We start from the raw sequence: 19612 nt of genomic DNA on the forward strand, positions 1-19612 counted from the left end.
GTCTTCTCTCTGTTCCCCGAATTGGGGTAGACACGAGACGATGTGCCAATAAGGTCTTCTCTCTGTTCTCCGAATTGGGGTAGACACGAGACGATGGGTCAGTAAGGACGCTGGGCCCCGAAGGGGGGTGGATTTGGTGGCGGTCCCACATCGATTGGAGAAAGGAAGAAGTTTGTGATGTCCTACATTGGTTGGAGAGGAGAACAAAACACCCTTCATAAACCCTAGCAGATGCGTTTTAAAACCTTGAGTGGAAGTCCGAAAGGAAAAGCCTAGACAATATCGGCTAGTAGTGGGCCTAGGTTCTTATCGAAACTAAGAGAAGTCCCGAGGGCGGGAAGTCTAGGTAGGACCAATAACTAAGTGAAGCTTAGGTAAAATGAATAAGTGAGAGGTAAAATGATTAAGTGAATAAGATATCAAACGATTAGTCTAACTTTCGTACTTGCTTTTTAAATCTTGTATTTTGTTTGTCGTTTATAAAATCAAAATTTTTATTCTTATTTTAATTGAATTTCTAATGTGTATGCACGTGTTTTAATGTTTTAAATTTATATGTACTTTCAAATATTCTACGCCAGTAAGTGACGGTCAGTGGCTCAAGCCCATCAAAAAGTGGGTCGTTACATATTAGTATCAAAGCACTTGGTTGATACGTTTGATAGACTATTTAGATAGAGAGCCATAGAGTTCTCCATAGCCTAACTCGGCTACACCTTGTAACGACCAAATAAATGAAGTTAGCATGAGTAACGAGACTTGTGGATCGATAAACTCATGCACTTTGACTAAGGATGAGTTAGTCTTAATATTTTACCTGATGAGAAAATATGGAAATGATACCACGAACTTGTGAGAACAAGAGTCCAGCTTAGGGGAGCGATGCCCAAGGAACTCTGAGAAGAAAAATACCTTAGGTCGAGGGACGTAGGCAAGAGGTGTCCCGAGCACCTATCAAGATAACAAGAACCCCTATTAAGACAACAAGAAATGTAGAATCTTTGCAATGCCTATTGAAGTTAACTGCAGTCTAGACCATAAAGAATTACCAAGCAAGTTTAAGGCGAGTAGACACAATATCAAAGAACCACTAAAGATGCAAAACCCGAGAGCAAGGCACAAGGTGGACGGTCATTCGTGAGAATGATGGCGTGGATGGCACTGTGTCGACAGATACCTACCCAATCAAAGTCAGTATGTATCACCCTAATTGGAACTTGGAATATGCACATCCCTAAAAGTGTGAGGACATGGAGAGAATAAGTACGACCATAGCTAGAACTTGCCTAGAGCTTTAGATGACCAAGTAGCCATTTCAGTCGAGAGTGAGACATGAGCCAAAATAGAAAGCTAAGATTAAAAAATTATAGTGTGAGATCTCATGTCGGTTGGAGAGGGGAACAAAACATTCCTAGTGTGGAAACCTCGATGTAGTAGATACGTTTAAAAATCATGAGACTAAAACAGTGATTCGTAACGAGCCAAACCGGATATTGTCTATTAGCAGTGGGCTTGGGCTATTACAAAATGCTATCAGAGCCAGACACAAGGTGGTGTGCCAACAAGGACGCTAGACCCAAGACACGGTGTGGTGTGCCAACAAGGACGCTAGACCCGAGTGAGGTAGATTGTGAGATCTCATGTCGGTGGAGACGGGAACGGGTTTAAAAATTTTGAGATTAACAAAATAAAATAAAAAAAGAGACTTCGGCTGATTCTGGAGGTTTTGGCTGCCATTCTACTACCCGACACGACATAGCTCCTCTTGTGTTCACCTCTCGGTTCCATCACCACCGTTCTGTTTCAGCCCAATTCTCTCTTTTGTTCCCTTTTTGTCGTTTCTCCTCATCGCCGGGACTGTTCCCGGCACGTATCCTTCAACCTCTTCCCTGCAGAGAATACCCTCATCGGTGCGCCGCCACCACCACGAATCCGCCGTTGTTTGATACATCGATATCCGTCGTCTTTTTTTTTCTTTCTTCTATTACTCTGCTTGGGATCGCATTTATTAGCTTCCGGTGATTACGTCGTTCTGAGTTTCTGGTAAAATGACCGACTCTGACTCCGATTGATCGGCTTAAATTTGTTCTTGTCTCTATCGCATTTTCTTTTTGGAGGGTTTTGCGTGCTTTGAAACCCTAAATTTTATTGGGAATTTCGCTTTCTCGTATTGGTGGAGTTGCGATTCCCCCTGTTCTGCTTTATTTGTTTTGTTAACTCTTGAATTGGAATTCGGTGATTAGGAGATGTCTGAGAAATTCTCGGCAACATTGAGGATCGGGGATCTGAATGATTATATAGCGCCTTCCCAGGCTTGCATAGTTTCTCTCAAGGGGCTTAAAGCCACTTCCACGAAGCCGGATAAAGTTGAGGTACCTCTTCAATTCGCTTAAAAGTTGCAGCACATTGTATCCTTTTAAAACTGACCGAAAGAGATTCTTTCAGAAATTTTCTGTTTATTGATTTTTCTTCTTCGTTTCTGTGTATGTTATCTAGGTTTCAGCTTCTCGAAAGCAATCGAAAGCTGAACCAGTTAAGATATCACTCAAGGATTGCTTAGCATGCAGGTAATTTTAACTCTGTTGTGAACTATTTTTGAATGATTGAAGCGGTTTGTTGGCCAAACAAATCTGTAAGATGAACTTATAATTATTTTCGTTTTATATGTTTTTCTTCTTTCATGTACTGTTTTCCGTTGATATATCTTGCTCGTACGCTATGAATATCGAAAACAAAATTGAAGGAACTTCTTAAACCTTTTAGATACAAGGTGAAGATTTGAAAAGCTGTAAATTTTTTATAAACATGTCAGATTATTTGTAAAAACTGAGTTTTGGAACTCCCTAATTTCCTTATATTTCTCATATTTTCCCTCACGGGATGTGTAATAGACCCACTTATGTGTAATTGTAGTGGTTGTGTAACATCAGCTGAGACTGTCATGCTGGAGAAACAAAGTCTGGATGAATTTCTTTCCAACATAAATAAAGGAAAGGTTGTAATTGTCTCATTATCTCCCCAATCCAGAGCCTCACTTGCTGTCCATTTCGGCATCTCTCCCTTGAAGGTAGAATTCAAATTTGTAATATATATTCCTTTTGAGAGGACAAGGGCTAGAAGGCAAATCTATATGATTGGGGTGGTGATTTTTGGTGCCGTATTACGTTGCTGGATGCTTGGAATTTTTTTTTTTTTCACTATGAAGGCAACTAACCATATGAAGTGTTCGGCGATGGTCAGGTTTTCCAGAAACTCACGACATTTTTCAAGTCCATGGGAGTAAAAGCTATATTTGATACAAGTTGCAGTAGAGATTTAACCTTAATCGAAGCTTGCAATGAGTTTATAGCAAGGTATAGAAAAAGCCAGCTGGAGAATGAGGAAAAATGCAAGTCATCCATTCCTATGATTTCATCAGCATGCCCAGGTATATATATTTCTTGGAGATTTAATTATTACACTTCAATGATAAGTTTACTCCTATGTATATAAACGTTAGGATTGTTGTAAGAGATAAGTTTCAACTTGCTAAGTTTTTTGCGATTAAAAACTGGTAGTTTACGACATCATATGGTAGGTAATCCAATCCCACTATTGATGGTTTTGGTTGATCGGCCAGGAAAATAAATAAATAACAATATAGTGCATTGTAGAGTTCGTGAGGGAGAAACAAAATGACATATTCCAGGCAATGAAAAGAGGAATAAGAGTTTTCCAACACCCATAATTTTGTAATCTGTGAGAGGAGGGGGATTCTCTGAATACGTAGGATAACTAGAGTGTAAATGTGGGATATTCATCTTGATGAAACTCGTGCTGTTCCTTTTTTTATTTGATAGGAAATAATAATCATTCATTAATATGATGAAATGAGATACAAATAGGTTCTATCAGTAGTAAAAGTTACAAAAAGAACCTCAAATGATCAGTAAGGGTGGTAAGGCTATAATTACAAAATGGAAAGAACCTCAAATGTCTCTGTCCTTGACCAAGAAGATGCGAGCATTGCGATCCAACCAAATATTCCAAAAAGGTAATGAGTGTGAAAAATCCAAAGGATCTCTTTATCCTTGTTAAAAGGGAGCCCTCAAAAAAATAAGAGAGATAAGTGAGAGAATTTCACCAGGTCTAGGAAAAGTCCATCCAAAAATACCTTGAAGATAATTCCAGTATTTTGAAGCAATACAGTGGCTGTAGAGGTGAATCGGAGTTTCTTCACCATTAAAACAGAAATGGCAGCAGTTTGGAGATAAGTATATCCATGGGGATCTTTGTTGAAGCTTGTCAGAGGTGTTGATGCAAGAATGATTGAGCTACCGAATAAAAAAGTTCACTTTTTGGGTGAGCGTTCAGACCAAATCTTTTGATAGAGGGCAGCGTTTTTATGTGTTTCACTGGTGGAGAGAACCTCTGATAATGTTTTTGGGGAGAAATTCCCGTTTCTAAAACCCAACACCAAGTTCTATGATCACGTTTTTTTTCTTCCCTTTTTTCCTTTTACAATCATCAATTAGTTTATTAGCAACAAAGGTGGCATCTGGGATTTTCTGTTAGCAACAAAGGTTGATTGGTACTGAACAATAGTGTGCAGAAAGACCTTCGGTCTATAATCTCCCACCATTTTGACACCTATCTTTTTGGTAATAAGACGAATAAGTTTCATTGAGGTTGATGGATTTTTATAGAAGAGAAACAATTTCATTAGTAAATGAAATAATGTGGGAAAACCTCGAAACACCTAAACCCATGACTACTTAGTTATGTTGAAATCGCCCCCAATAATTCAATTTGATTCATAGAGAGCTGATAAATCATAGAGATCACTCCAAAGGGATGTTCTCTTGTTTTTGAGTTTGGACCGTAAACACCTGAAATCCATAGGTCAAATCCATTCTCCAAGGTAAAGATTATGGATGAAGAGAAAATACCTTCTACAACTTCCAATATGTCAAAGATGGGCTCCTTCTGAGTATACCACCCAAGGATCAAATGGCATCCAGAACTTTGGATGAACTGATGCAAATGGGTATAAGCCTCACTGCTGGGAAACACCCAGTGCTGACCAAAAGACCACCCAGTATGTTGTGAGCTCCAAATGGAGTTCATAAAACGACGGTCTATTGAGGAAGACATCATTTCCTGTAGGATGACAGGGGAGGGATTTTGTACTTTGAGAAAGTCTTCTATAAGAGCTCTTTTCTTCCTCAAACTAAAACCTTCTTACATTTAAAGATGTAATAATCAATTAAGAACTAACGATCCTTCGATGTTAAGACATTAAGTATTGTTGTTTCTGTCATAATTAGCAGTCCATTAAAGGTTCTTTATCTCTTGGTCCTAGTTCCTTTGTTTATTCTTTGTTCTGGCTTGATTCTGCATGTCCAGTATGGGCATGATGCACATGCCATATTTTGTAACCATGAGAGCAAGATTTAGCCTGTCCATTTTATCTTCATTCATCTCCTTTGAGTTAATTCCATTAGTGGTTTGTAAAGGAGGAGGTGTTTCAAGTTGGGAGTGGTGAGGGATTGATGAGAGTGGGGAGGGATCAATTGAAGGATCTCTGATGGCCAAGTAAGTGAGGATGTTTCTGTGTTTGGTGGTTCAAAAAAGGTGGTTAGTGATGGTGGGAAGGGGAGGGAGAAGGAAGGCAATAAATAGGAGAGACTTCATTCGGGAGCAAGTGGAGGATAGAAGGTCATCCATGTCCATTAGAGATTTGTGATTAGTTGATGAAAATTTTGTTCCGGTAGCTAGGTGGGTAAGTTTGTTATTGATGATAATTGGCCTAAGAGGCGAGTTTGATGATGTGGCTGTCAAGTCAGGTAAATTGGTCAATGTGGTTTTCGGTTGGGTAAATTGGGCGATGAGTCGGTATAGGAAGTGTCGTGTTTTGGATGAAGGGTTTACGTATCAGGTTGGTTAAAAGAGGTGGAGATTTAGCTGGTTTTGTCTGGTAATGTTACGACAGGCTGAGTCGGTTTGGGTCTGAATCAGTATGGAAAGGTTGGGGGAATAAAAGAAGGGGTAAGGGCCCCTCATTCGAAGGGGAAAGAAAATCGGAGAATAAATACGACAAAATAGTGGGATTACCTGATGGTTGCAAGTCGCCATCAATCTTTGCAACAACTACAAGAAAGTGATTAGATTTGCAAACTTGATGGGATGTCTGTATATGTTAGTATGTGGGGTGACTTTTGGGTTTGATGCACCTTTGTGAGATGGAGAGTTGATGGTGCGTGTGTTGATATCATCTTTTAATAGAGAAGGTGTTCTTCTATGGATTCTAGCCGAATAACCAATGGAGTAATCGGCGATAAGAAAGTTCAACAAAAACCAATACTGGAGATGAGGAAGGAGATGGAAGGTTTATTTGAGATGGGAGTAAACCCTTCTATTTTCTTTAACCTTTATGCTTATCTCCTCCATCATATCCATTCGAGAGAGTTTTAGATAGTTTTGTTGGCTGTATCAATGTATCCACCACAGGCAACCCCCTATTTTCTTGAAGGAATCTTATGACCATTTATCCATAGGTAGATTTCTGATTTTGATCCATCCCCCATAGGAAGGCACTTGACTTGAGGGCCTTGTAGAAAGGGTTAAATTCTCACTTTATACCACCCCTTTATATTATATTGAATTATCTCTTGTTATTTGTCTTCAATGGCGAGGCTCTTCTATCAGGTTGTATGCTGCTAATAGATCTGAAGTCAGACACTTCGTGTTGAAGAGCTTGTAAAATCTCGTTCAAGTCATCGTGAAGGTGTTTGTAAAAGATGATAATAGAGAATTTTTGTGGTTGTGTTTTGGGGGGAGTCCCTTCAATCAACTCTTCTTTCCCTAAAACACTTCCTAGAAACTAAGAACGCGGCCATACATCACGTCTCTTTGTAAATACTTCTCTTGCCCATTAGGTAATTACAGGATTATACATTAGCATACCCTACCAACCGATTCCCTGATGGCCTTTCCCTTTTTCCCCAATGACTAGATCTTCTCGAGCGAGTGTACCTAAGGGATGTCTCTAATGACCATTAGTATTTTAAAAGGGAGGGAGAATATTGACATAGGCAGAAAAGTTCCTTTGCATCAATTTCTCCTTTTTGCTTCTTTTTCCGCCAAGGGCGTGTGTTGCAGGTCATATGTGATTTGAAGTCATATATTTGAACTTCTTGATTTAAATAATTTTATGAGTTAATTTGATAAATTTAAGAGCGTGATATTAAGCAATATTTTTGTTGAAATTGAGATTAACCCACACATCTATTCCGATTTCAGGATGGATATGCTATGCTGAGAAACAACATGGATCCTACATTTTGCCTTACATATCATCAGTGAAGAGTCCTCAGCAAATGATTGGATCAATAGTCAAGCATCATATGTGCCAAAAATTGGGTATTAGGTAATTACATTGTATTTCTATTATTCCTGTTCTTCATCAGTATTTGATTGGAAATTGTGATGGTATGTAACGAAGTGTTTAGAGTTAGGCTGATAAAATATGGTTATGGTATTTATGGCATGAATAGATTTAATTAGGAACAGCATGAAGAGCAGAGGCAATTTTGATTGTTTTGTATTGGTCATATTTTTTATACAGTCAACTATAGCACAATAGCTCCAGTGCCTAAGCGTGAGGCGGGAAAAAAACTGTGCGGGTCGGTGCCCTACAGAAAAAAGTAAATAAATGTTAATGTGTGAAACAAAATAGTTGGATGAATGGTATGATGATAAAAAGTTAAAGAAAAAAGGCTTTTATTCAGGATGGTAAGATTATTCATGCATTTCTCCTCACAAATTAGAAATATTCAAGCAAGAAATTAGGAACTCAGGTTTGAGGCGCCGAGCTGCACGCCTTGAGTGGGTTTCATTAAGGTGCCTAGGCACACGCCTCAAGCATTGTCAAAGCCATTAGAGACATTGTCTTTGCAATCACCTTGGGTTGTGCTTGAATAGTTCAGGTTTTGAACAATTTTTTTTTTCCTTTTTGAAATTTATGGTTCATGTTTATGTTGCAGATCAGACGATGTTTACCATGTTACTGTCATGCCCTGTTATGATAAGAAACTGGAGGCAGCCAGGGAGGACTTTGTTTTTCAGTCGGACTCGATCAACAAAACTCGGGAGGAGAATGAGGCCCACAAAATTACAGAAGTAGATTCGGTATTGACATCCGGTGAAGTTCTTGAATTGATACAGGTTCAGTTTTGTCTCATGTTATGTTTTTTTTTTTTTTTTGTTAGTATGTTAATAAGTTTTGGCTTCTCACTAGCATTTTTCTCGTCTGTTTTGACTATACTTGCAGATGAAAGAGGTGGACTTTAAGAGTCTAGAAGAGTCCCCTTTGGACAGAATGTAATGCTAAATGACTTTTTAAGCCTTCCCGCGTTTACTGTTTAGTCATGTAATATATCTAAGGTTGTTGTGCTTGGCTATCTTACTGCAGTCTGACAAATGTCAATGAAGAAGGGCATCTTTTCGGAGTTCGTGGAAGTTCTGGTGGTTATGCAGAAACAATTTTTAGGCATGCTGCGAAGTTACTCTTCGGAAAAGAAATTGAAGGCCCTTTGGAATTCAAACCCATTCGAAATTCGGACTTCCAGGAGCTCACGCTAGAGGTGAGCTCGTTTTTTTTTTTCAAATGTTTTTATGGATGTTAAACCTGTAGGCATTTAGGGGCTTATCGTTATTGGGCATTGCCAAATACCAAACATTGCTGGAAACGAGTCGTAGTATAACTTTTAAGATGATTCTTGTGTGGTTTTGTATGAGTGATATTGTGAGATCCTACCTTGGTTGGGGAGGAGAATGAAACATTTTTTTATAAGGGTGTGGAAACCTCTCCCTAGCAGACGTGTTTTAAAAACCTTGAGGGGAAGCCCGAAAGGGTAAGCCCAAAGATGACAGTATCTGCTAGTGGCGGGCTTGGGATATTACAAATGGTATCAAAGCTAGACACCAGGCGAGGTGCCAGCGAGGAGGTTGAGCCCTGAAAGGGGGTGAACACGGTGGTGTGTCAGCAAGGACGTTGGGTCTCGAAGGGGGGTGGATTTGGGGGTCCCACATCAATTGAAAGAGGGAACGAGTGCCAGCGAGGACGCTGGGCCCGAAAGGAGGGTGGATTATGAGATCCCATATCGATTGGGGAGGAGAATTAAACATTTTTTATAAAGGTGTGGAAACCTCTCTAGCAGATGCGTTTACGAAGCCCGAAAGGGAAAACCTAAAGAGGGCAATATTTGCTAACGGTGGGCTTGGGCTTGGGCTGTTACAGAATATACATAAGCTCCAGTTTTGCCCGAGTTTGCTCCCCCTCCCCCTCCTTCATGCTTTGTAATTGTTTTTCTAATGATTCTGTATTATTAGAATGTTGGCTAAAATTTCATCTCGACTGTTACTGATAAAAATTGTTTGACTCGTCGTAAATATTTTAAGTTTGTACTGTTGGATGAACCCTCACGGTTTAAACAATCGTGTCTGTTCGTGCATTTCTGACGTAGGTGGACGGGAAGACTTTGTTGAAGTTTGCACTATGCTACGGATTCCGAAATCTACAAAATGTCGTCAGAAAAATCAAAACAGGAAAATGCGACTACCATTTTCTAGAAATCATGGCTTGTCCTTCAGGTGATTTTCTGCTTAGTAATCTCGATAACCGTGATCGAGCAAGTTATCTATATATAATGGCATTATTGTTAAAAACAGGTTGTCTAAATGGAGGGGGCCAAATCAAACCCAAGCCTGGGCAATCTCCAAAGGACTTGATTGAGTTATTAGAAGCTGCTTATCAGGAAAATGTAAGTACATTCATGTTGGATATATTCTTTATCGCTTCTCATACCCAATCTGAAACATATTTTGATAGTACCTTTTGTATGTTTTTGTTAAGATGTCATATTGTTTGTCAAAATTATGATGAAATACGCCGTTCTCTAAACACCGTTCATGTTCTTATATCTACGTATCAACTCATAAGCAAAGGCGCACGACCCATTTATGCTGTCTCTGAAAGCCATCTTGATACAAATTAGGGAACAAAACTAAATAAATTACAGCTGATAGAACCACCGTATGAAATTTTCGTCGACATGTCAACATTCCTATCGATATTTCCAAATATTTATGGTTTTGACATCAAGATAGGGAGAGAAGGGAATCCTCTTGGTCTGCCTTGACCCATCAGCTATCCATTTGGCTAGTTTGTGTGACGTGGGTGGCTGTCACGAGTAATCTTGACGGGGTTGAGATGGTTTAGTAGCTAGTTGAGTTGGTTAGACGTTTGTTTGCGAAGATGCAGATGTTCTTTTCTTGTAATATAGCTCAATGTCCATCTTCTCCTTCTCGGTCACCCATTTCAGCTTCTTCTTATGTATATCTGAGCCGGGTCGTGCTGTTCGTTGCAGGTTTTAATCAAAGATCCTTTTGAGAATCCAATGGTGAAGGACATATACAAGGAGTGGTTGGAGGAAGCAGGTTCAGAGAAGGCAAAGAAGCATATGCACACTGAGTATCACCCAGTGGTAAAAAGCATTACTGCTCAACTCCACAACTGGTAATTAAGTGCTACTCTTAACATACAATTTTACCACACAAAAGCTGAAAATTAGATGAATCATAATGAGAGCTCTGATAATGTCACCTGTTTGTGCTTTACTTTACTTCTGGAAAGAAAGGCCCAATTTTGATAGCATTTTACACTAATTCTTGTTCTTCCACCTCTCACCCAACTCAGCCTCTGCAGGGCTTCATCCTGTTGTACATCATCTTCTATTTAGGTTGTAAGATAGAATAAGAAGAAAAAATATAGTTTGATTTCTTGTTAAATTCTTAATAATCAGTGTTTTTGGTTATTTATTATTGTTTTTTTTTTTTTGTTTTTTTGTTCGTTCGTTCTAAAAAATTATACTCTTGACCGTTTAGATTTGTTGAACGAACGCTCTGTTTCTTTGTGTCTTTGCTTCTCTATCTAGTTGTATTGGCTCCAGGTATTAAACTTTTGTCATGTTGATGTTTTATCTAATATTTTCATGTTTACGATATTGATAAAGTATCATAAAAAAATCGATAAAACATAAAATTAAAACATAAAATTAAAACATGAAATATAACTATTTCTTCAACTTTGTTGTTTATATTGGATCTATTGTTTTTTAAATTGGTGTACTTGGAATAGAGTTTCGATCTCTAAATGAATCTGCTATAGTTACTTTGATCTCGATCAAATAGCTTTGAATCTGTACGTTTAGAATATCTTTAAGAGGATATAGAACTCGATATCGATATGAAACATTGAAGGAGTGATCAATAGTCAAAACAGAGGTTGCTTCTTGCTTCTGGAACATCGACTAAGGATCACACCCATTATCATAAGGGTATCTCGATATAGGACTGGATTATTGGCTCTAAGGGAATAGAAGGACATAGGACTGGATTATTGGCTCTAAGGGAATAGAAGGACGGGTGATGGCTCTCCTTACTAGTAAAGGGAACAAAAGGAATGTTATTGGTATCGGCTTCTAGATATATTTATACTTTATTGATGCTTATAGATTACTTATTAGATCGAACCTTTAATGTTTTGATTTGACCGACCTAGACCTAGACCTAGACCTAACCTCAAATCACAGATTGAATGATTACTCAACTGCCCAAACTGCAATGGATGGATTCTAGGAATCCAGTTACCAATAACCAATATTGAATGCTGTTATTAAGTCTTTTAATGTTGCAATGAATTCTATACTTTCTTTCCCAATAAACCCCATGTCAACTAATACAAATTGATTATTAAATTTACAAATTTGTTAATACTTATTTAAGGGTAGTTTTTGTCTATGTATTATTTTTACTTTGGAAAAAAAATCATTTATATAGGTTCCATTAGAAATATTCTTGTTATTGCTTCAATCCATATTCTCTAAAAAGTGGATCTCGCTCTAATAAATAAAATACATACAACGAAAGCCTTTTTTCACTTTATCATATGCTAAGCGGGTATTCACTTGGAAAAGAAAAGATTCTTTTCATTTCAATGCAACCGATCTGATAAGAAGACTCTTGATTTTGAGCCACATTTATCAACCTCATCCCTACACTCTTTGAAGCACAAGGATAAAATTGTGATGAACAGGCGTTTATTCCTGAAGTTAAAAGTTTATTTATGAAGGATGAACCATGGTTTTCAAGAGAATTAAATACTTAAAACATACATTTCTTTAACTAGAATCACAGAAAATCTGAGCATTTCCTCACAGAAACAGAGTGCTGGATCGAGCTATGGAGATTTGAAGGTTATATTCATGAACTCAAACGGCCTACCTACCATCCTGATCTGTTCTTGCTCTTCCCACCGTTGTAAAGGCGGAAGAGACTGAAAGCTGAAATGCAAGAAAGCGCCACCATGCTCAGGCTGACCACCACCGCGCTTGCAAGTCCCTCGCCAACTTGGTTGCAGAACTTCTTGTACAGATTGCATGTCTTCATCCACTGCAACTCCGGCTGCCCCAGCTTCCCGAACACTGCTGACTGGGCTGCCGATGCCACTGCTGCTACTGTCAGGTATGCCATAATCTGCACAAAATTCAAATAGTCAGATTCGAACATCTTAGATGGTTACAAATCTAATTTCTCTAAATGGTTAGATTTTTTATTAACTGATCATTAGAAATTATAAATTAGAAATTAGGTAATAGATCCGTAAACTTTCAATAAATTTTATTGTGTCTAGTAAACTTTCAATTTTGTAGAACAAATTATTTGACTATTTGAAACCTTATAAAATTAACTAATCTATCCAATATGAAATTGAATTTTACGTTCAATAGAACTCTAAACAAGCCAGGTTAATGAATCTTAAAAAATGTTGATAAGGTCAATGACATACAATACACAAAATTAAAAATTTAAGAATCTATTATACATTTTTTAACATTTAGACTATATTGAGGGTTCAAGAATCAAATAGACATAAACATAAATATTCTATGATTAAACTTATAATTTAACTTAAAAATTTCGTACTTTATTTAGAATATGGACCATTTTCTTGTCTGGACCCTTTTTTGGGCGACTAAGTATTTTTTAATATCACAGATCAGCCTCAAGTATAATATGAATATGAATGTGGGGTCATTGGTTGGTCGTAAGTATTTGGGCCAGGTATTAAGACAATGTTTACATTGGAAAACAAAATTTAAGACTATGAGCTTAAAGGATATGGAGTAAAAAAAAGAATTCTCATTTATCCAAAGGGAAAATACAATACGTAAAATTTCAAGGACAAAAAGGAAGATAGGAAGATAAGCAGATATTGAAGTGCACAAGGAAATTTATTGTAGACCACATAAATTTTTTGGATGGAGATCGGTAGAACCGAAGTTCACTTCGAACTTGCGCATTTATTGTTTTCACAGTCATATATAACAAGTGGTTATCCCTTTAGCCCATGGTAATGACATCCTCAGACAATACCAACCCAAGCCATGAATCGATTCATTCATGGTCAAAACCAGATATTACCAACATCAGAAAGAGAGAAGAAAGAGTGTATGTGGAAATCTCTCCCTGGTAGAGACGTTTTAAAAACTTTAAGGAGAAGCTCGAAAGAAAATATACAAAGATGACAAGATCTGCTAATGGTGGGCTTGGGTCATCACAAATGGTATCAGATTCAGACACCGAGCGATGTGCTAGTAAGGAGGCCGAGCCTCAAAGAGAAGTGGACACGAGGCGGTGTGTCAGCAAGGACACTGGCCACGAAGGGGGTGGATTGGGGGGTCCCACATCTATTGGAGAAGGGAACGAGTGCAAGCGATAACGTTGGGGCCCGAATGGGTTGGATTGTGTGTAAGATCCCATATCAGTTGGAGAAGAAAACAAAATATTTTTTATAAGAGTGTAGAAACCTCCCCTAACAAACAAGTTTTAAAAATCTTGAGAGGAAGTCCGAAACGGAAAGGGAAAGCTCAAAAAGGACCGGGCTTAGGCAAACATCTAAAGAACTTGTACACATACATATGGTCATCTACTTCGTTCAGTAAAAATGGCAAAAAGGATTAGAAAGCTCAGAATCTCCCAGGTCTAAAATGTACCTGATCACCAGAGAAAATGATCCAAGCCAAAGGCTTGCTGAATAGCACATTTCCCCTCACCATGCTCACCGCACATCGCAGTCCTTGGACCAAAGAGTAAGCTGCAGCTACAGCATTTGCTACCACCAAAAACCTGTATTAATATCATAGCGTCAGAGAGGCCGTGAGGTAACTTCTATAATGAATTCTGCGCCAATTTTTAGCCTACAAGTGAAAGGAGTGATAAGAATATGTATATCACAACCCATCATTCAAATCTTGTTTAAGTAAAAGCTTTTCAGTCTAGTGATAGTTTAATTTGTAAAACCAAAACAAAACCAAGAACAGAAACAAAAGAACCAGTAACTGTAAATGGGCACAACCAATATCATCTCAAAAGTGTAGTAGTTAATAGGTAGGACCAAAATCCGACCAAGCAGAAACAAAAAAACAGAGAGAGAGACAGAGAGACAAAGAGATTACACAAGAGCTTTCATGTCTGTAAATTTTGCCCTCTTTCGAATAGCAAAGATATCTTTAACTTCAGTATCAGTTCCCACAAGTACAGCAGCAAGAACTCCAAGGCCACATATCAAAAACCTCAAGACCAGCTCAACCACCCTCACCCTTTTATCAAAGACCTTCAAATTCGAGCTGTGATACACAGGGACATTCCCCGGGCTAATGCCAATGCCAGAATAGCTCATTTTCTCCACCCCAAGACCCAAATCCAGAAAGAGAAGCAAAGATTCAACAAGAAGAACCTCAATTTTTCAGTCAGACATTTCATCAAACACTTGTGGGGCATGCACGAGGGCACCCTTCATATAAGCACTCATCAGCAGCGCCAATTAAATAAGTGACATCGACGGGTAAAATTCAAGAATATAGTTTACAAATTAGCAAAAATCTAGTGGTGGGAAATGTATTGAAGATCTGGCAAAGCAAGCAATTTTTAGACAGGTGTCGAAAACAGAGATGTGGAAGCTGGTTGGTGATTTTACTGAAGAACGCACCTCATGTTGCAAAATAAAGGCTGCCTTTAATGGAGTCTGACCTCAATCTGTGTAGGCATTCAATGGGTCTCTACTACGAGGACCCATTTGTCTTCGGAAATCCATAGTCATGTCCATTTCCCCAGAAGTGAGAAGCAGAGTCTTCTCACCATATATATATATATATATATATATATAAAAGAAATATTTTTTAAAAAATATATTAATATTATTGGATTAATTATAATGTTTTAAATTTTTTAAAATTATATATTAATTTTCTTAAAATAATTTTTTTTAAAAACATATATATATATATATATATATATATAATTGTAAAAATAAATGGAAATGAAAGAATTTCAAGTAAATAAGAAGTTAAAAGATTTTTAATTAAATATGATCGAAGAATAAATTATTATTTTTAAAATTATATTATTTTTTTAATTTTGCCCGTCTTTTTCTTGAAAGAAGAGCAATTTTTTAGTCCCGAGAAAACGCAGACCACATGGGAGATATAAATTTTCTAATAACTTTGATTTATGTGAATTCAACGCGAAAAATCTTTATATTAATCCTTGTAAAATAAATGGAGAATTTTACATTTTTTAAAAAAAAATTTATATTTAACACGTTTTCAATTTTGTTAAAAATATTAAAAATAAAATAAAATTTTAATAAATATAAAATAAAAAATTTAGAAAGTTAATAGATAAAAAAATAAAAAATAAAATTAATTTTCCACTTTATTAAAAGAAATAAAAGTGGAAAAGGGTATTATTGGAAAAGTGGATGATATTGGTGGGGGAAGAAAACAAAATGATTAAAGTGGAGATGGATTATAGTATGTGGCGGTGGTAGAGGGGCAGCCAATGCGGTAGGTAAAATGACTCAATTGGTCACGTTCGCATGACATAAGGTTATGTTAACTCTCTAAATTTATGGAGGGCGTATTTGTAATCTCCCTCGGCCAAATCCCGAACCATTTTTAAATTAAATTTTATATGTTTCACTCATTTTCTACACTTCGTTGTTTATTCACTGTTGTTACTGCTCGAAAATGGTTCACTCATCAGTTGGATGTTCAAAATGTCTTTCTCCCGGTAATCTAGACGGGGAAGTCTATGTGTTTACCACCAGATCTTCGCTGATAGGGAGAGAATACAGTATGTCGGTTCCATAAATCTGTTTATGGATTAAAACAGGCTTCTTGCAATTGGTTCTCCATATTCTCTACCACTCTACAAAATGCAAGCTACACTCCGTCCAAAACAGATTACTCTTTATTTACTAAGAGTGAAGATACTTCTTTCACGGCAGTTCTTATCTATGTTGATGATATTCTGTTGACAGACATTGATCTCAAAGAAATTCAACATCTCAAGACTAGTTTACTCGATAAATTCTTTATCAAATATCTAGGGAATTTGAAATATTTTCTAGACATTGAATTTTCTCGGTCTAGAAAATGAATTTTTATGTCTCAAATGAAGTATGTTCCAGACATTCCTCAAGACACAGATCTTACAAGAGCACGTCCAGAAAAATTTACTATGGAGCAAAATTTGAAACTTTTTTTAATAGGAGAGAAGTTGATTCACAGATTAATATATTTAACTGTTACTAGACCTGACATAGTATTAGTTTTCTTTGAGTTTAGCATCGATAGACGACATTTTGTGCGAGAGTGTTAAGAGGACCTTCCTTTTAACTATTTTACGATGGTTATAATGTTTGTGGGAGTGAGCTCGAGACTGCTTCTTGTACTTGTTCTCTCTTGCTGGTTGAACCTCGACTTTTCGTCATGCCCAGTAAATTTAGGGTCCAATCAAGTTGTGACTTGTCCCAGCAGACTCCCTCTACTTGAAACGCCCCAATTTGCTATTTTAAACCCTCTTCTACAATTTTAAACAATTTCAGAACTGTTTATACATAATTAGAAGCATTTAAGGTTAGTAAGACTATGAGCAGGATCGAACTATGATGTCGTGGAACGTCATAAATGGAATCGTATCTCGACAAGCAGGATCGAACTAACATCGGCTAAGAAAATTAGTAACTTCAACTTAGGGCAACAAGTAAGTGGACTCACTATTGGAACGCCACAAGTTAGGTTAAATGAACGGAATGAAATGTAATATAAATTTGTATTCACGAAAATCGCATCCAAAGTTAATAAAGAGTTTATTTGACAATGTCGAGTTCGATAGCTAAAAACGAAAAGACTACACGATAAAACGCTACGTCTTTCTCGTGTGCAACCTAATCACCAACAATAAAACACACCAAACACATTGCAAAGGGCCTTATAAAACAGCTTCAAACTCTCACATAAACCCTCAAAAAAGACATAATTATGTCTACAAATTTGGTCCTTGTTTCTCTCTTATTCTTTAGTGTCATTTCAGCTGTCCCGACAATGTCCCAAACCTTAAACCACACGAATCTCATAGCTGCCGTTGGAGACATGAGGGCCCAATCCTTCTATGGCTTTGCCATCCTTCTCCAAATGCTCAACGCCACCACCCAACTAACCCTAAGAGACATCACCTTCTTCATCCCCCTCGACCCTCAGCTCTCGAACATCTCCATATCGACCGACCGTCTCGAGTCGTTCGTCCTCAGTCATTCGATTGTCATGCCGTTGCAATTCAGTGACTTGATTCGATTTCCCACTGGCTCCATCGTTCCTTCGGGTTATCGTAATAGGATGATCAGAATCCATAACCATGGAAGAGGCCATTTTCTTGTCAATAATGCTGCTGTCACTGTTCCTAATGTTTGTTCTAGTTCCGAGGGTATTAAGTGTCATGGGATTGATAAGGTCCTTGATTATGGTAATGCTTACGATAATCATAATAATTAACTTATAGGGTTATATCTTTAAAATATAGTTTGTTGGAATGAACAAATGAGCGTGTTTTAAAGTATCCGACTCTTTCGTTTAATAAATACTGGGTTTGAGATTGAGCTATCGACTTTTGAAATAGTAATTAGTACTTTGTAAATTGAACTACGTCTTTAATGAAAAAGAAAAACATAAAAAAAAAAAAGAAAAAAAAAATTCCCTCATTTGTTCCATGACCGACGGTTCGACATCTCCTAGTGAAGTCAGATATGGAAACCATCATATAGTTCATCAATAAAAATTGAGGGACCCTAATGGTTGATTGCCCAAAATACACTGCGTGTAATCTACTCACCAAAAATCATTTTCAACAATCACTCTTTAGTGACCATTAATAGTTGGCTACCCAATACGTTGTAACCCTCACCACAAAAATAATTTTCAACAATCAACTCGAGTGACCACTGGCGGTTAGGTACCCGATACACAACGGGTAACCGTTACCACATTCACTACATTAAACAAATCATAATACGCACATATGCGATCCCGAACATATATTTTTCATGACTAATAAACATAACAAAAAACAACAAACATTCGTATAAGAGCATACACATCCAACCGTCGTTTAGAAAAACAAAATGATTTAGTTTCAATAGGAAGGTCCCTTACCTCGAGTATTTCCTTAATCATTACAAATGGTATCAGAGTAGTGTCTCTCCCTGTAAGGTGGTTCGGAGACGAACCAAAGTGGAAGCTGACGGTCACGTGGCACTCGAGTAAAGAAGGGATACATGGATGAACCAATACCATATCAGAGTGGGCCATTTTGTACGATGGGCTGGGCTATGGCTATGGCTATGGCTGATCCAACTATTTTGGGCCCAGCCCATGAAATGCCCGTTTATCGGTCACCAATCACTTGCGTTCATTTCGTCTCAGACGGCAGCGAGTCGGCAGGCGAATTATTACAGAGTCACACAGCGAGAGAGAGAGCCGGCGGAGGTCAGTTTCAGCACCGGAGAAGACGTGATGAACACCGACATTACAGCTTCGACCAAGCCAGAGTATCCAGTAATAGATCGGAATCCTCCATTTACCAAGGTCGTTGGTAATTTCGATACTCTCGATTACCTCCGTTTCGTCACCATTACCGGCGTTTCCGTCACCGTCGGTTATCTTTCCGGTACCAATCTCTCTCTATTACTTCTCTTCTTTTCTCCTATTCCGTTTCGTTGCTCATCTGGAAATCTGTTCTCCTGTCTTTGCGTTTTAGGGATTAAGCCCGGGATTAGGGGTCCGTCAATGGTCACCGGTGGTCTAATTGGGCTGATGGGAGGCTTCATGTATGCTTATCAGAACTCAGCGGGTCGGATTATGGGATTCTTCCCCAATGAAGGCGAGGTAGCTCGTTATAAGAAATAAGATTGCGCGTTTTCGTGTTCTTTTCTTTCCTTTTTTGCTTTCTTCTTCTGAAATTTGAGTTCCATTTGTGGACACTGTTACGATGTTCAACTTATTAAGCTTGCAATCAGGTTGTGTCAATAAGCAAATTGAATCTTCACTTTTTTCTGAAGATTTTACATGATTTCTTTGCTTTTGATCGATTACAATGGTGCTCCATTAAGGGGTATTGGTAGACCTTTTTTTGAAGGGGTCTCGATAGACTTAATTTTGTGTCACATTGTTGT

At 37.8% G+C, this 19612-nt stretch overlaps 4 protein-coding genes across 5 annotated transcripts; 3 read left to right on the top strand and 1 right to left on the bottom strand.

Annotated features, from left to right (window-relative positions):
• Positions 1-1709: 1709 nt before the first annotated feature.
• LOC111783694 (protein NAR1) lies at positions 1710-10860 on the top strand. 2 transcript variants are annotated; one of them, XM_023664613.2, is made up of 12 exons: positions 1710-2043; positions 2244-2372; positions 2497-2567; positions 2914-3067; positions 3241-3427; positions 7282-7408; positions 8025-8205; positions 8312-8361; positions 8453-8624; positions 9507-9633; positions 9712-9803; positions 10410-10860. In XM_023664613.2, exons 2-12 carry the CDS (start codon positions 2247-2249, stop codon positions 10560-10562), a joined length of 1440 nt encoding a protein of 479 aa, XP_023520381.1. In that variant the 5' UTR covers positions 1710-2043; positions 2244-2246; the 3' UTR covers positions 10563-10860. The 2 variants fall into 2 exon arrangements, with proteins under 2 accessions (XP_023520381.1, XP_086976858.1); XM_087120732.1 differs by having other exon boundaries at positions 2247-2372.
• A 1279-nt stretch (positions 10861-12139) lies between these two features.
• LOC111783695 (CASP-like protein 2B1) lies at positions 12140-15070 on the bottom strand. The gene is made up of 3 exons (XM_023664614.2): positions 14559-15070; positions 14097-14229; positions 12140-12576 (listed from the first exon to the last, which is right to left on the bottom strand). Exons 1-3 carry the CDS (start codon positions 14780-14782, stop codon positions 12325-12327), a joined length of 609 nt encoding a protein of 202 aa, XP_023520382.1. The 5' UTR covers positions 14783-15070; the 3' UTR covers positions 12140-12324.
• A 2344-nt stretch (positions 15071-17414) lies between these two features.
• LOC111783540 (FAS1 domain-containing protein SELMODRAFT_448915-like) lies at positions 17415-18048 on the top strand. Its single transcript, XM_023664467.2, has one exon. It carries the CDS (start codon positions 17427-17429, stop codon positions 17934-17936), a length of 510 nt encoding a protein of 169 aa, XP_023520235.2. The 5' UTR covers positions 17415-17426; the 3' UTR covers positions 17937-18048.
• A 795-nt stretch (positions 18049-18843) lies between these two features.
• On the top strand, positions 18844-19497 carry LOC111783697 (NADH-ubiquinone oxidoreductase 20.9 kDa subunit). The gene is made up of 2 exons (XM_023664615.2): positions 18844-19107; positions 19198-19497. The coding sequence occupies exons 1-2, from the start codon at positions 18954-18956 to the stop codon at positions 19344-19346; spliced, it is 303 nt and encodes a 100-aa protein (XP_023520383.1). The 5' UTR covers positions 18844-18953; the 3' UTR covers positions 19347-19497.
• Positions 19498-19612: the final 115 nt, after the last annotated feature.

Source organism: Cucurbita pepo, chromosome 20 (genome assembly GCF_057944985.1).
Source record: "Cucurbita pepo subsp. pepo isolate OVF chromosome 20, ASM5794498v1, whole genome shotgun sequence".
Classification (NCBI taxonomy): Eukaryota; Viridiplantae; Streptophyta; class Magnoliopsida; order Cucurbitales; family Cucurbitaceae; genus Cucurbita; species Cucurbita pepo.